Below are 14,083 nucleotides of genomic sequence, written 5' to 3' on the forward strand. Positions count from 1 at the left end.
AATTGTGGGTGCATGTAACCCCCATATATTCTTTGAATTCCCAGTGAGACAATGGCACTGTATACCAGTATTAAAAATTGTGGGTGCACATAACCCCCATATATTCTTTGAATTCCCAGTCAGACAATGGCACTATATACCAGTAGTAAAAATTGTGGGTGCACATAACCCCAATATATTCTTTGAATTCCCAGTCAGACAATGGCACTGTATACCAGTATTAAAAATTGTGGGTGCACATAACCCCCATATATTCTTTGAATTCCCAGTCAGACAATGGCACTATATACCAGTAGTAAAAATTGTGGGTGCACATAACCCCAATATATTCTTTGAATTCCCAGTCAGACAATGGCACTGTATACCAGTAGTAAAAATTGTGGGTGCACATAACCCCCATATATTCTTTGAATTCCCAGTCAGACAATGGCACTATATACCAGTAGTAAAAATTGTGGGTGCACATAACCCCAATATATTCTTTGAATTCCCAGTCAGACAATGGCACTGTATACCAGTATTAAAAATTGTGGGTGCACATAACCCCCATATATTCTTTGAATTCCCAGTCAGACAATGGCACTGTATACCAGTATTAAAAATTGTGGGTGCACATAACCCCCATATATTCTTTGAATTCCCAGTCAGACAATGGCACTGTATACCAGTATTAAAAATTGTGGGTGCACATAACCCCCATATATTCTTTGAATTCCCAGTGAGACAAAGGAACTGTATAGCAGTATTAAAAATTGTGGGTGCACGTAACCCCCATATATTCTTTGAATTCCCAGTCAGACAATGGCACTGTATACCAGTATTAAAAATTGTGGGTGCACATAACCCCCATATATTCTTTGAATTCCCAGTGAGACAAAGGAACTGTATAGCAGTATTAAAAATTGTGGGTGCACGTAACCCCCATATATTCTTTGAATTCCCAGTCAGACAATGGCACTGTATACCAGTATTAAAAATTGTGGGTGCACATAACCCCAATATATTCTTTGAATTCCCAGTGAGACAATGGAACTGTATAGCAGTAGCAAAAATTGTGGGTGCACGTAACCCCCATATATTCTTTGAATTCCCAGTCAGACAATGGCACTATATACCAGTATTAAAAATTGTGGGTGCACATAACCCCCATATATTCTTTGAATTCCCAGTGAGACAATGGAACTGTATAGCAGTATTAAAAATTGTGGGTGCACGTAACCCCCATATATTCTTTGAATTCCCAGTCAGACAATGGCACTGTATACCAGTATTAAAAATTGTGGGTGCACATAACCCCCATATATTCTTTGAATTCCCAGTGAGACAATGGAACTGTATAGCAGTATTAAAAATTGTGGGTGCACGTAACCCCCATATATTCTTTGAATTCCCAGTCAGACAATGGCACTGTATACCAGTAGTAAAAATTGTGGGTGCACGTAACCCCCATATATTCTTTGAATTCCCAGTCAGACAATGGCACTATATACCAGTATTAAAAATTGTGGGTGCACATAACCCCCATATATTCTTTGAATTCCCAGTCAGACAATGGCACTGTATACCAGTAGTAAAAATTGTGGGTGCACATAACCCCCATATATTCTTTGAATTCCCAGTGAGACAATGGCACTGTATACCAGTAGTAAAAATTGTGGGTGCACGTAACCCCCATATATTCTTTGAATTCCCAGTCAGACAATGGCACTATATACCAGAATTAAAAATTGTGGGTGCACATAACCCCCATATATTCTTTGAATTCCCAGTCAGACAATGGCACTGTATACCAGTAGTAAAAATTGTGGGTGCACATAACCCCCATATATTCTTTGAATTCCCAGTCAGACAATGGCACTGTATACCAGTATTAAAAATTGTGGGTGCACATAACCCCCATATATTCTTTGAATTCCCAGTGAGACAAAGGAACTGTATAGCAGTATTAAAAATTGTGGGTGCACGTAACCCCCATATATTCTTTGAATTCCCAGTCAGACAATGGCACTGTATAGCAGTATTAAAAATTGTGGGTGCACGTAACCCCCATATATTCTTTGAATTCCCAGTCAGACAATGGCACTGTATACCAGTATTAAAAATTGTGGGTGCACATAACCCCCATATATTCTTTGAATTCCCAGTGAGACAATGGCACTGTATAGCAGTAGCAAAAATTGTGGGTGCACGTCACCCCAATATATTCTTTGAATTCCCAGTCAGACAATGGCACTATATACCAGTAGCAAAAATTGTGGGTGTATATAGCCCCAATTCTATTGCTAGGGGACTTGCAGGGTATTTCTGAGGTGAAGGTGGGGGGGCACACCGTTGGAACGGGGATTTGGGGTGTATATATGGGGTATACGGGAATACACTGTCAGTGTGTTCCATTCAGGATCCTGGGAAAGCTGGGTTGCGGCGATTGAGCCCGTCAGTGCCACGTTACACTGACAAGCTTCTCCCTGGAATTGAAGTTATATGTAAGCCCAATATATTCTTTGAATTCCCAGTGAGACAATGGCACTATATGGCAGTAGCAAAAATAGTGGGTGTATATAGCCCCAATCCTATTGCTAGGGGACTTGCAGGGTATTTCTGGGGTGAAGGTGGGGGGGCACACCGTTGGAACGGGTATCGGGGGTATATATCGGGTATACGGGAATACACTGACAGTGTATTCCATTCAGGATCCTGGGAAAGCTGGGTTGCGGCGATTGAGCCCGTCAGTGCCACGTTACACTGACAAGCTTCTCCCTGGAATTTAGCTCTTACAAGAGCTGTTGGTTGTCTTCTCCTTCCTATCCTAGCCTGTCCCTGCCTACCCAGAATCTAACCCCTAGCTAACTGGACGGAAACCTCCGTCCTCGGTGAATTGCAAGCTCAGAATGACGCGAAGCTGGGCGGCGCTGTTCTTTTAAATTAGAGGTCACATGTTTTCGGCAGCCAATGGGTTTTGCCTACTTTTTTCAACGTCACCGGTGTCGTAGTTCCTGTCCCACCTACCCTGCGCTGTTATTGGAGCAAAAAAGGCGCCAGGGAAGGTGGGAGGGGAATCGAGTAATGGCGCACTTTACCACGCGGTGTTCGATTCGATTCGAACATGCCGAACAGCCTAATATCCGATCGAACATGAGTTCGATAGAACACTGTTCGCTCATCTCTAATCTCCAAGTGTTTTTTAGTGGTAATTTACCTGGTTTTAAAGGGATTCTATCATACAAACGTTATTTTGGGTGTTTTTTCTGAGTAACACGTCAGAATAGCCTTAAGAAAGGCTATTTTTCTCCTACCTTTCATTGTCTTCTCCGCGCCACGGTACGCCTAAAATTCCAGTTCTTATCAGTATGCAAATGAGTTCTCTTGCAGCATTTGGGGCAGGCTCCAGCGCTCAAACAGCACTGGGGGCGTGCCCAATGCTGCAAGAGAACGCTCTCCAACGCCGCTTCCATCTTTGTCAGCAATGGCCTCTTCATCCTCTTCTTCCGGTGAAGTTTCAGGCTTCTAGACCTCGGGCAGAGCAGAATGCGCATGCCCACAGGCCACGAGAAAATGGCCGCTTACAATATTGTGTAAGCGCCATCATGACAGTAATCAATGGAAGTGAGGGCTTAGCTGCTGCTTGAGCTTGAGACTGCTGAATTCCAGGCTGCTCTAATACAGAATTACAGACATACGGACTGGACAATTAACTCAAAACAGAGCCTAAAAGTATCTTCATGACCAGGCCTCATTTTTCAAAATTGACGTGTTACTTTATATGACAATAACTTTAAGACAATTTAACTTGCACAAATGATTTCAAGATTGTTCTTTTGTGACACATTATACTTCATGTTAGTGGTAAACATTGATCAATATTTTTGTATTTATTTATTTAAAAAAATCAGAAATTTGATTGAAATTTTGAAAAGTCACAATTTTTAAAATCTGAAATGCTCTGCTTTTCAAGCAGACAGTCATACCACTGAAATACATTACCGTATATACTCGAGTATAAGCCGACCCGAATATAAGCCGAGGCCCCTAATTTTACCACAAAAAAACTGGGAAAACGTATTGACTCGAGTATAAGCCTGGGGAGGAAATGCAGCAGCTACTGGAAAATTTCAAAAATTAAAATGGTCGGAGTTTTTGGGTGCAATAGTTTCTGGGTGCTGGGGAAGGGGAGGGGGTGTTTTGGTTGTCTGTCTGCCCCTTCCCTGAGCTTGAGGACTGTTTTGTCTTCCTCCACTTGGAATTCAAGTTCAGATATCCTATATTCAGCCAATTCTGGCTGAATATAGGATATCTGCAGTGCTCCTATTAACCCCTTCCCGACGGAACAGGAGCACTGCAGATCCTATATTCAGTAGACCGGGCACTTTCAGACACAGGGATACCTAATGTGTATGTGTTTCACAGTGATTTTCTACTTTTGTATGTATTCTAGGGAAAGGAGTGATTTAGAACTTTTTATTTTTTTATAAAACTTTTTTTTTCTTGCATTATTTTATGGGAGATTCTATACATTGATATTTTGGCTGGTCATAGACCCCCCTCCTAAATATATATATATATATATATATATATATATATATATATATATATATATAAATTTTCTTTTGCTGACTTGAGTATACCGTATTTTTCGGACTATAAGACGCACTAAGGTTTTAGAGGAGGAAAATAGGGAAAAAAAAAATTCTAAGGAAAAAAAATTGGTGAAATATTTAATAACCTAATAATATAATATTTCACCAATGTAAATAGAACCGGGGGCTTTCGGACACAGGGATACCAAATGTGTATGTGTTTCACAGTAATGTTTTTGTTTTATATGTATTCTAGGGATATGGGGGTGATTTGAACATATCTATCTATCTAATCTATCTGTCTGTCTCTCTATCTAATCTCATCCATGGATGGAAAGAGACACCCTGCAGTGAAGCTATGCAAGAAGAGAAAAAGGGGCGGGCCAGACGGGTGAAGGAGGTGTGGTTTTCTAAGCAAACTTGAAAACACGCCTCTTTCACCCGTCTGGCTCGTCCCTCCTTCACTGCCTCTCAGATCTTACTCCTGCAATGAAGCCACACTGGCAGGGAAGTAGGGGCGGGCCAGACGGGTGAAGGAGGCGTGGTTTCAAGCTTGCCGAGAAAACCACGCCTCCTCCTCCCGTTTGGCCCGCCCCTCCTTCCCTGTCTGTGTCGCGTGTTTGCAGGAGCCAGATCTGAGAGGCAGTGAAGGAGGGGCGGGCCAGACGGGAGAAGGAGGCGTGGTTTTCTCGGCAAGCTTGAAACCATGCTTCCTTCACCTGTCTGGCCCGCCCCTACTTCCCTGCCTCTCATATCTCGCTCCTGCAAACACGCGACACAGACAGGGAAGGAGGGGCAGAGCAGGCAGGCACCGTGCTGCTCTCCTTTTGATTCTCATAGACAGGACACAGACGCTGCACACGCTGCATTCGGACTATAAGACGCACACACATTTTCCTCCCATATTGGGAGGAAAAAAAGTGCGTCTTATAGTCCGAAAAATACGGTAAGTCGAGGGGGGCTTTTTCAGCACAAAAACTGTGCTGAAAAATTTGGCTTATACTTGAGTATATACGGCAATACCTATTATCTTCTATATCTTAGCTTTATATTGGAATACTCTTTTTATATCTATTTTATTTATTTTGGACGTTAGAAGTGTAACAGCAATTTTCCAGATTTACAAGAATATTTCCCAAACTAATTTTTTTGGGACCACTTCAGTTCTGAAGGGATTATAAAGGCCTATATATTAGAAACTCCCCATAAATAACCCCATTTTCAAAACTGCACCCACCAAATAATTCAAAACCGTATTTGGGAAGCTTGTTAACCCTTTAAACATTTCATGGAAATTAGCAAGGAGAGAAAGTTCTCCAAAGTTTGTTACACAATTTCTCCTGAACACAGCAATATCCCATACGTGGTTGTAATCTTCTGTTTGAGTACATGGCAGTGCATGGAACGGGAAGAGCACTATTTGGCTTATACAGTATAGTTTTCAGGTGGCATGTCACATTTGCAGAGCCCCTAGAGTACCAATTCAATGGAAACTCCCCTCAAAATGACCCCATTTTAGAAACTACACCCCTCATAAAATTTATCAAAGGGTATAGTGAGTATTTTTACTCTACAACTGTGTCACAGATTCTATTAGCATTGGGACGTAAAAATGAAGAATTGCTTTTTTCCAATAAGCCGTCCATTTAGCACCGTCCTGCCCTCATGCCCGACGCTACTGCTTAGCCATCCATAGGATTACGCAACAGCTTTTTGGACAGTCCTTCCCATTTCAAGGCTCCATATTTCTCCTTAACCTCAAACTTTCTAATTTAAAATATGCACAATATAAGCTACTCCAATATATTTTAGTAGCCATCCATATTTACATCACCTCCAACTGGAGAAAATGATTTCTCTCAGTGGCTGAGGTTGTGCGAGCAGTTGATACCATTTTACGACAAGATTAACTCCATTATTTCAGACATCCACCTAATCTTTGATAAGGTTTGGGCACCCTGGGTTTGCAGGTCTCACATCCCAGGCCTTCCATTTTGTCTCTAGCTTTAGTCCTGTGGCTGGATTGAGTTGGCACTTTGGCTGCCCTTGCCCTTTGTAGCGCTACTTTCCTCCTTTTTCTTCCTCGAGTCAGGTTTTTTTTTGCCTTTACTTTTCCCTTGCTTTATCCTTTTCCTTCTTTTATTTGTATGCTACCATTTGATGTTTGACATTGTCTTTGTTATTAAATGCCTACTTTTTGTTAATTTACCACTTGCCTTGTTTGAGATGTTATTTTCTATGGTTCTTATGGTACTGTAATTTAATAAATACCTTTGAAACTAAATAGTGAAGGAGTCACGGCGCTCACAAAAGCATCGCAGTACCATCAAGCAGCTGATCAGCAGGGACCCCGGGTGTTGGATCCGCACTGATCTCTTACATCTCTCAGCTGTTTCCCACAGCACTCAGCTCCCAGTATTGTGGACACGACAGGCTCTGCGCTGCTCATTTACCGCATTCTTGATAACTGCAGTTGTGTGTACTATAGGGTTGTATCTGTTTCAAGTATCTGAGATATTGCTGCAGTACTCTATAATGTCACTATCAAGAATATGCTGTATGGAGGGGGTAGGAGGCCTTATACAAAAGTTTGCCCCAGGGACCACAAAACTCTAGTTATATCACTGCACATGACAGAAAATGAGATATTCCTCTTAATTTTCTGCTGCAGTTTTCTGTTCAGGGGCCACCCATGGCGGGATGCTGATGCAGGGCATTGGCATTCAGATGGGGCTTCCTACTGATGATTGGGCCCAGATGAACGGGCCAGATGAGTCTCGAACTCTAGACTCCGTGGCTGAATAGCCACAGCATTTGTGGATCAAGAAAGACTATTTTTTTAGTGTCTAGCTGAGATACCTGCTTCTCATTGAAAGCAGCGGAAAGCAGACTCTGGCTCCGTTCCCACGGAGTAACGCGCTGCTCATTTAGACTCGTAAACACATATCAGAGCGAGGCGCTTCAAAATAGATCCCATTGACTTCAATGGGTGCCGGCTTACGCGCACTACACATTGAAATCAATGGGAGGCTTTATAACCCATTGATTTCAATGTGTAGCGCACGTAAGCCGGCACCCATTGAAGTCAATGGGATCTGTTTTGAAGCGCCTAGCTCTGACACGTGTTTACGAGTCTAAATGAGCGGCGCATTACTCCATGGGAACGGAGTCTCTGGGTGGAATCTGCCACTGATTCAGCATCAAATTCCTACATGTGAACAGTCCCTTCAGGTGGAGTCCACTTAATAATTCCCATTGAAGTGAATGGGAGGCAGAAAAATTTTGTAGCTAGGAAAAATTCCACCATGTGAATATACCCTATTTATTTCTATATTTGCTAATATATAAACATGTTTATTTTATAGGATGGCAACCATTTTCATGGTATCACTTCTCTTGTGCGTTGCTTTTGGACACGCTTTCTCTCTGTGCATGCTGACGGAATATATCATGTATGTGGAGAAGGAGGAATGTGCTTACTGTATTGCCATCAACACCACCATATGCTCTGGATACTGCAAGACAATGGTATGGGTTTATTGTCATATTTATATATGGCTAATTCTTATTGAGATTAATACCTAATATAACCTTAATATTTTTATACATAGAACAATTCAGTCTGAGATCAGTTTAGCTTTGGGCTATGTAGGGTATATGAAGAATTTTCCCAAGGGGCAGGTTTAAAGAGGACCTTTCACCATCTGGGGCACATGCGGTTTAATACACCGCTAGAAAGCCAACAGTGTGCTGTCGGCCTTCCCGTTCTGTGCCCCAGTGAAGAGCCATTGGTGCCGGTACAGTAGCTCTTCACTGTCTGAAGGGTGTTTCTGACACTCAGTCAGGAAGACCCTTCCTCACAGTAGCGTCTATTGTGCTGTACTATGAGAGCAGTGAAGAACGCCTCCCACCCCTCTTGACAGTACTCATCCATAGATGATTACTGGGGGGGGGGGGGGTTCAGAAGTGCTAATGACAGGATATCAGTATCATAAACCTAGAAAACCCATTTAAATGTTAATAAAATTGTTTTTGAAAAAAAAAAAAACCACAAGAACCAAGCTCTAAAGAATGCCCCGTCTGACAGTGCAGCGCTATGGACACTACTCTCAGGAGGGGCATTCCTCACAGTCAGAAATGCCCATCTGACACTGAAGAGCTACGGTAACGGCATCAATAGCTCTTCACCAGGGGCACGTAATGGGAAAGCCGATTTCTAGCAGTATACAAAACAGCATGTGCTCAAGGACATGAAGGGTCCTCTCTAATAACATTACAAAATATAAATCATGCTGGGTGCTCCCTCCCAACGAAACTTCCTATTAGCAATGGATGATTTGAGGTACACATATTTTAAAAAGTATTTGGTAAAAGTAACTTTCTTTGTAGTTAAGATTCTTATTATTTTCTACAGGATCCAAATGTGAACGGAAGACAACTAAAGACCATATCAAATCAGAATGTTTGCACCTACCATGAATATATCCACAAGACTGTCTCTGTTCCTGGCTGTCCTGTCCATGTAAACCCGTTGTACACTTACCCTGTAGCTCTGAGCTGCAAATGTGACAAATGTAACGCTGAGTATATTGACTGTGTACAAGACAGAATCGATTCCAATTATTGTACTAAACCAAGAGATCCAAAATATCTTCTCTACAAATTCCCGCAGTAATAGAATCAATCATTTCATGATCTTATGTGCCTTTTATGGTATTCACAGCGTCTTCATTTGATTAGATTACGGGATGTATACTTATATATTTGTATTAGTCAACTAGTTTGCAAGTTAGGGTGCCTGTACACGTAACAGTGTATACTGTACATTTATGAACTGCGCCACAAAAACTGCTGTGCTAAGGCTTCGAGGTGTGGTTTTCCGGCATGCAACACCTATAGATGAAACACATGAGGAAGAATTCATCCACCCCTCTACGCCAGTTATTTGTTGTAGAAGAGTGAAAGTGTGTCGCATCTTTGGCATGAGGCCCCTTCTTGTGCCAAAGAGGCAACATTCCCCATTCTATGGCTCGCTCACCACTTTCCATGAAAGCGAGCCAAGTGTGGATAGACACAGCTTGGGCCAACATATTTATTATAACTGATGACAATTTTGTGGTGTGAGTTGTAATGGAAATCTAACCTAGTTCCTATACGGTGCAAGCCTTTACTGTGGCATATGGGCAACTAGAAGCCAGAGCCTCTTCATAAATCAGCTGTGCCTTACGCCTGTTGGAGACTTTCTTAAGACTGGCGTATGAAATCGGACCCATGGTTTTTATGCTTTATCTGTGCTTGTCTTGCAGTCAGAAACTGCCTCTTTTTTGGGGCAAGACCTTATTTACAAATGAAAAGTAGGGTTATATTCACATGGCTTTCTTAACAGACCTTTGAAAGTCTGTAAATAAAAAAAAAAAAAAAAAAAAGGATGCGTCATATTTCTGGAACTCACAAATTCAACCCCATGAATAATTCCTGAAAACTTGCCACATGGATGCAAAACTTTGGAAAAAAAAGTAAAAACAAAAAAAAAACCTGCTTCTTCCATTTTTTTTTTTTTTTTTTAAAGATGGCCATGTGAATATAGCCTAAAGCAACATACATTATTTTCCAAACTTTCTTGATGTGTATGGGCACCTTTAAAGAAGACTAGAGATGAGCGAGTACTGTTCGGATCAGCCGATCCGAACAGCACGCTCGCATAGAAATGAATGGACGTAGCCGGCACGCGGGGGGGTTAAGCGGCCGGCCGCCGTCAAAGCGGAAGTACCAGGTGCATCCATTCATTTCTATGGAGCGTGCTGTTCGTATCGGCTGATCCGAACAGTACTCGCTCATCTCTAAAGAAGACCCATCAGCTGTCCTGACATGTCTGCTAAAGTATAATAGACATGTCAGAAGACCTGGTAGATCCTCTTCAAGGTGAATAGTTAATTTGGGAATACTTAAAATACATTAAATGTCTGGTCTCTCTACTATCTCTATTATAACAATATTCTAAAGCAAATCTTTTCAGAGATGTTCTTTGCTTCTTTCTTAAAACTAATGATTTGTTTGTTTGTTTTTTTATTTTTACGCATAGAAGGAAAAAAAGTCACTCTGGGTGCCGAGAAAGCATTCAGAGATACCTCACATGTACCAAATTTCTATGGGTTTTGCCACAGTAAGAAACTGTAGTGAGCAGGGTGTGTAAAAAAAACACAAAACAAAAACAAAACACAACTGCTTGCATAGAGCAGAAGGCAGCCACACATTTCATAAACACAAAATAAATGTTGCATTATTTCCAAATAATGGAGTTGTTAATTCTTAAAGGGTTTTCATGGATTTTACCGCTAACCAGGCTCAACCACTACAGAGTACGCCAATGTGCTTCCAGTCAGGCCCTGCAGTCAGCTGCAGTAACAAGGCAAGGACGCTACACAGTGTATGGTGCTGGTGTACACGGTATTAGTGTAGCATGTCTCCACACGTTTTTGCTCTAGTGTAGCATGTCTCCACATTCGAAAAACGCATTTTTACTTAAAAAAAGATCACATTTTTTGCTGCTCGAAATTTCCGACACTTGGAGCACTGAAAACCATAATATGCTTTTCCTCGATTTCCATAGGCATTTTTTGCTGCAGAGACCACGCAAGTGCAGCCTTGGGTTCCCAGCAGACAATGTTGTTGTTGTTGTTACTGCTGTTGATTAAGCCGTTGATCCGACAGAAGTAATCGATTTTGTTTGGCAAATTCAATAGCCAGATCTGCAGTCGACGTTGGATCCAAATATTTACAAATTCTGTGAGCTAAGTCCAACTGTCCGCAAGTGAAGATGTCCGACTTCTCAAGCGGACAGAAAAACCCGACATGTAGGTTTTTCTGTCTGCTTGAGAAGTCGGACATCTTTACATGCGGACAGGGAAGGAAGGGCACGGAGTGCAAAAGAACGCACCCGATGCCCATTCAAGTGAATGACAGGTGTCACGGACACAGCTAGTGTCCGCTCCTAATGTCCGTGACAGCTTTTTGAGCGGACACTACCTGTCGGACACTGACGGTAGTGTGAACGCTCCCTAAGCCTGGTATGTATACCTACTCTGCACTTTCGCGATGTGGAGAATGACAAGGGACCCCCAAAGCAGGCTTGCTTGGGGGACACATGGCGGCATGGTACCCCAAAATGTGTGGTAAATTAATAAAATATACTTTTTCTCCTCAGGTTCACTCAGGGAAGTAAAGATAGTGTAAGCTGTGCACTGCAATTCAAATTTCCCGCCTTTTTTCACTTACCTCAGCTGATGTGTAGTTCAGGGTCAAAGGTCATCACTAGGCAGATTTCACTGGTTCTTCTGGAAGATGTGGAGAATGTGGAGACATACTGCACTACGATACACATTATGTGGAGACGTCTGATCATTTTCACATGCTTTCGCGATGTGGAGACATGCTTCACTAATACCGGTGTACACTGTGCTGAAGTTCTGATGCAAACAGTCTGAACCAGAACTGGTCGTCTTTTACTCTGTGGGCTCTTCCGACGCCAGGGTATAATTAGTGGAGGCAAGGTAACAAACAGACTTCAGCGCTCATCCTTTTCCATCCTCCTGATGGACTTCAGAGTGTATAGAATACCACTACCACAATGAATGCTGTATACAAAGAGGTATTCATCAAATCATTGCTTCTTAGATCAGGCTCTAGACAAAGCATGGTACGTCAGCACACTGTATAACGCTGCATGGAACTCAAGAGTCACACAGAGAAATAACGTTCAAGTCAGACCATAATCTGATAGTATCTGCCAAGTCTTCTACTAACAAACTGGTAGTCCCCAAGCCAAATGGGATGTACACCCAGTTTTATAAGACTATGCTAGCTTGGATGACCTATATGACTCTCCTCTCCAAGGAGAAACCATACTTCAGATGCCCAACTTTCAAAAGGTCTCACATCTCAGTCAACCAGTACGGTTTGTTTTCAGCACGGTCTAGTTTGGCGTTCCTCCTAGTCACCACTAGCCACTAAAATGTGCTTTGAACATAAAAACATCCACAAAGTTTTATCATCAAAATGCGACTTTATTGTAAATCACATATCAGTAAGATGACATTTGCCTTACAATACAAAATAACCGATCGTTTTCCAAAACGAATGTTCACTGGATCTTGCCAGTCATTTTAAAGAAACTGTAAGGTTATGTTCACATCTGCATTGAAGTCTGTTTTGTGACTGTCTAGAGTGCGCATCTAAAATTTCAATTTAAAAGAACGGACACCCTGACAGATCCCACTACAGTCAATGGGGTCCATTGGGCATTGTGGTGTCCTCCCTTTAGCAATCCGTGTGTCAGTTGTTTTGGTCCTCTCAGAAAACCAGAACAGATACAGCAATGAAGATGTGAACAGCGCCAACCATATCTTCAGTGATACAAACTGCAGTAATCCCAGGATTTACAAAATACCCACGCAAAGCAAAAAAAACACATGAAAGGATATATACATAAATACTTTTGGTTTGCATTTATAACTATGTGTATGCCGCCAGTTTTTGTAAGACAGGTCTTCTACATACAAAAACACAACCATACAAATTGAAACAGTGTTAAGTTTAGAAACAACTGATACAACCCAGTCTGCAGCACTCTAATGAAAGGAGTCTGATATAATGCAAACACAACATTTCTTATTTTCTTAAGGCTACATGCTGTCAAACTTGTCCATGTGCCTGGTCCATGATAAAACTACACAGAAGACACATGGTCTGTACCTCTACGTCCCCAGCCTGGGCCGCAAAAATAAAAAAAAATACACCAGGTAGAGGATCTGTCCTTAGGCTCACGATACTACATGGGCATGTGTATGGGGCCATAAAGACAAATGAGTGTGGTAATTGTGAAAAACGCATCTTCCACACATACAAAGCACACAGTTATATGCACAGAGCCCAAGAAAAATATGTAAGAATTATTTGCGGTTGGAGTTAGGATTTTTTTTTTTTTTTTTTAGAAATGTTTCACTGATCCAGACATACTCTGCACCAGAAGCATCTTCCCAAGGCTCCACATAGTTACAAATTTAAACACTTTATGTTCACTTACGCTTGAAAGGATGTCATGGATTCACAGTATATACTACGTAGTACGAAGATGTGTACCAGCTGTCTGCTACATAGAACTCTCTACCTGAATTAGATGGATCAGAAAAAGCTGATTTACTTAGGACTCAAATTTGCAAACAATTAGACCAGCAGTAGGATCATTATACATTATTTATTAAAGGGGTTTTCCAACAGAGCCATCAATTTTAAAAAGCACTATGAAGCGCCCACATACCTTTCACGCTAAACCGATTTTTATTTTTCTGTCCAGGTGCGTTTACATTGAAAACATTCAATTTTCTAAAATCACGGCCTAGCACCGACATCTAAGCCAGCTGAAGAGTTTCTGACAACTCTAGGCTCTTATTAGTCAGGACTCAGAGTACATAGCACATGCATGTGTGAGCCTTTAGCTGCAGATGGGTGAA

General features: G+C 41.7%; 1 protein-coding gene across 1 annotated transcript; it reads left to right on the top strand.

Moving 5' to 3' along the window:
• The first annotated feature begins 7,940 nt into the window (after positions 1-7,940).
• Positions 7,941-9,249, top strand: TSHB (thyroid stimulating hormone subunit beta). The gene is made up of 2 exons (XM_075262669.1): positions 7,941-8,102; positions 8,989-9,249. The coding sequence occupies exons 1-2, from the start codon at positions 7,941-7,943 to the stop codon at positions 9,247-9,249; spliced, it is 423 nt and encodes a 140-aa protein (XP_075118770.1).
• Positions 9,250-14,083: the final 4,834 nt, after the last annotated feature.

Source organism: Leptodactylus fuscus, chromosome 2 (genome assembly GCF_031893055.1).
Source record: "Leptodactylus fuscus isolate aLepFus1 chromosome 2, aLepFus1.hap2, whole genome shotgun sequence".
NCBI classification, from domain to species: Eukaryota; Metazoa; Chordata; class Amphibia; order Anura; family Leptodactylidae; genus Leptodactylus; species Leptodactylus fuscus.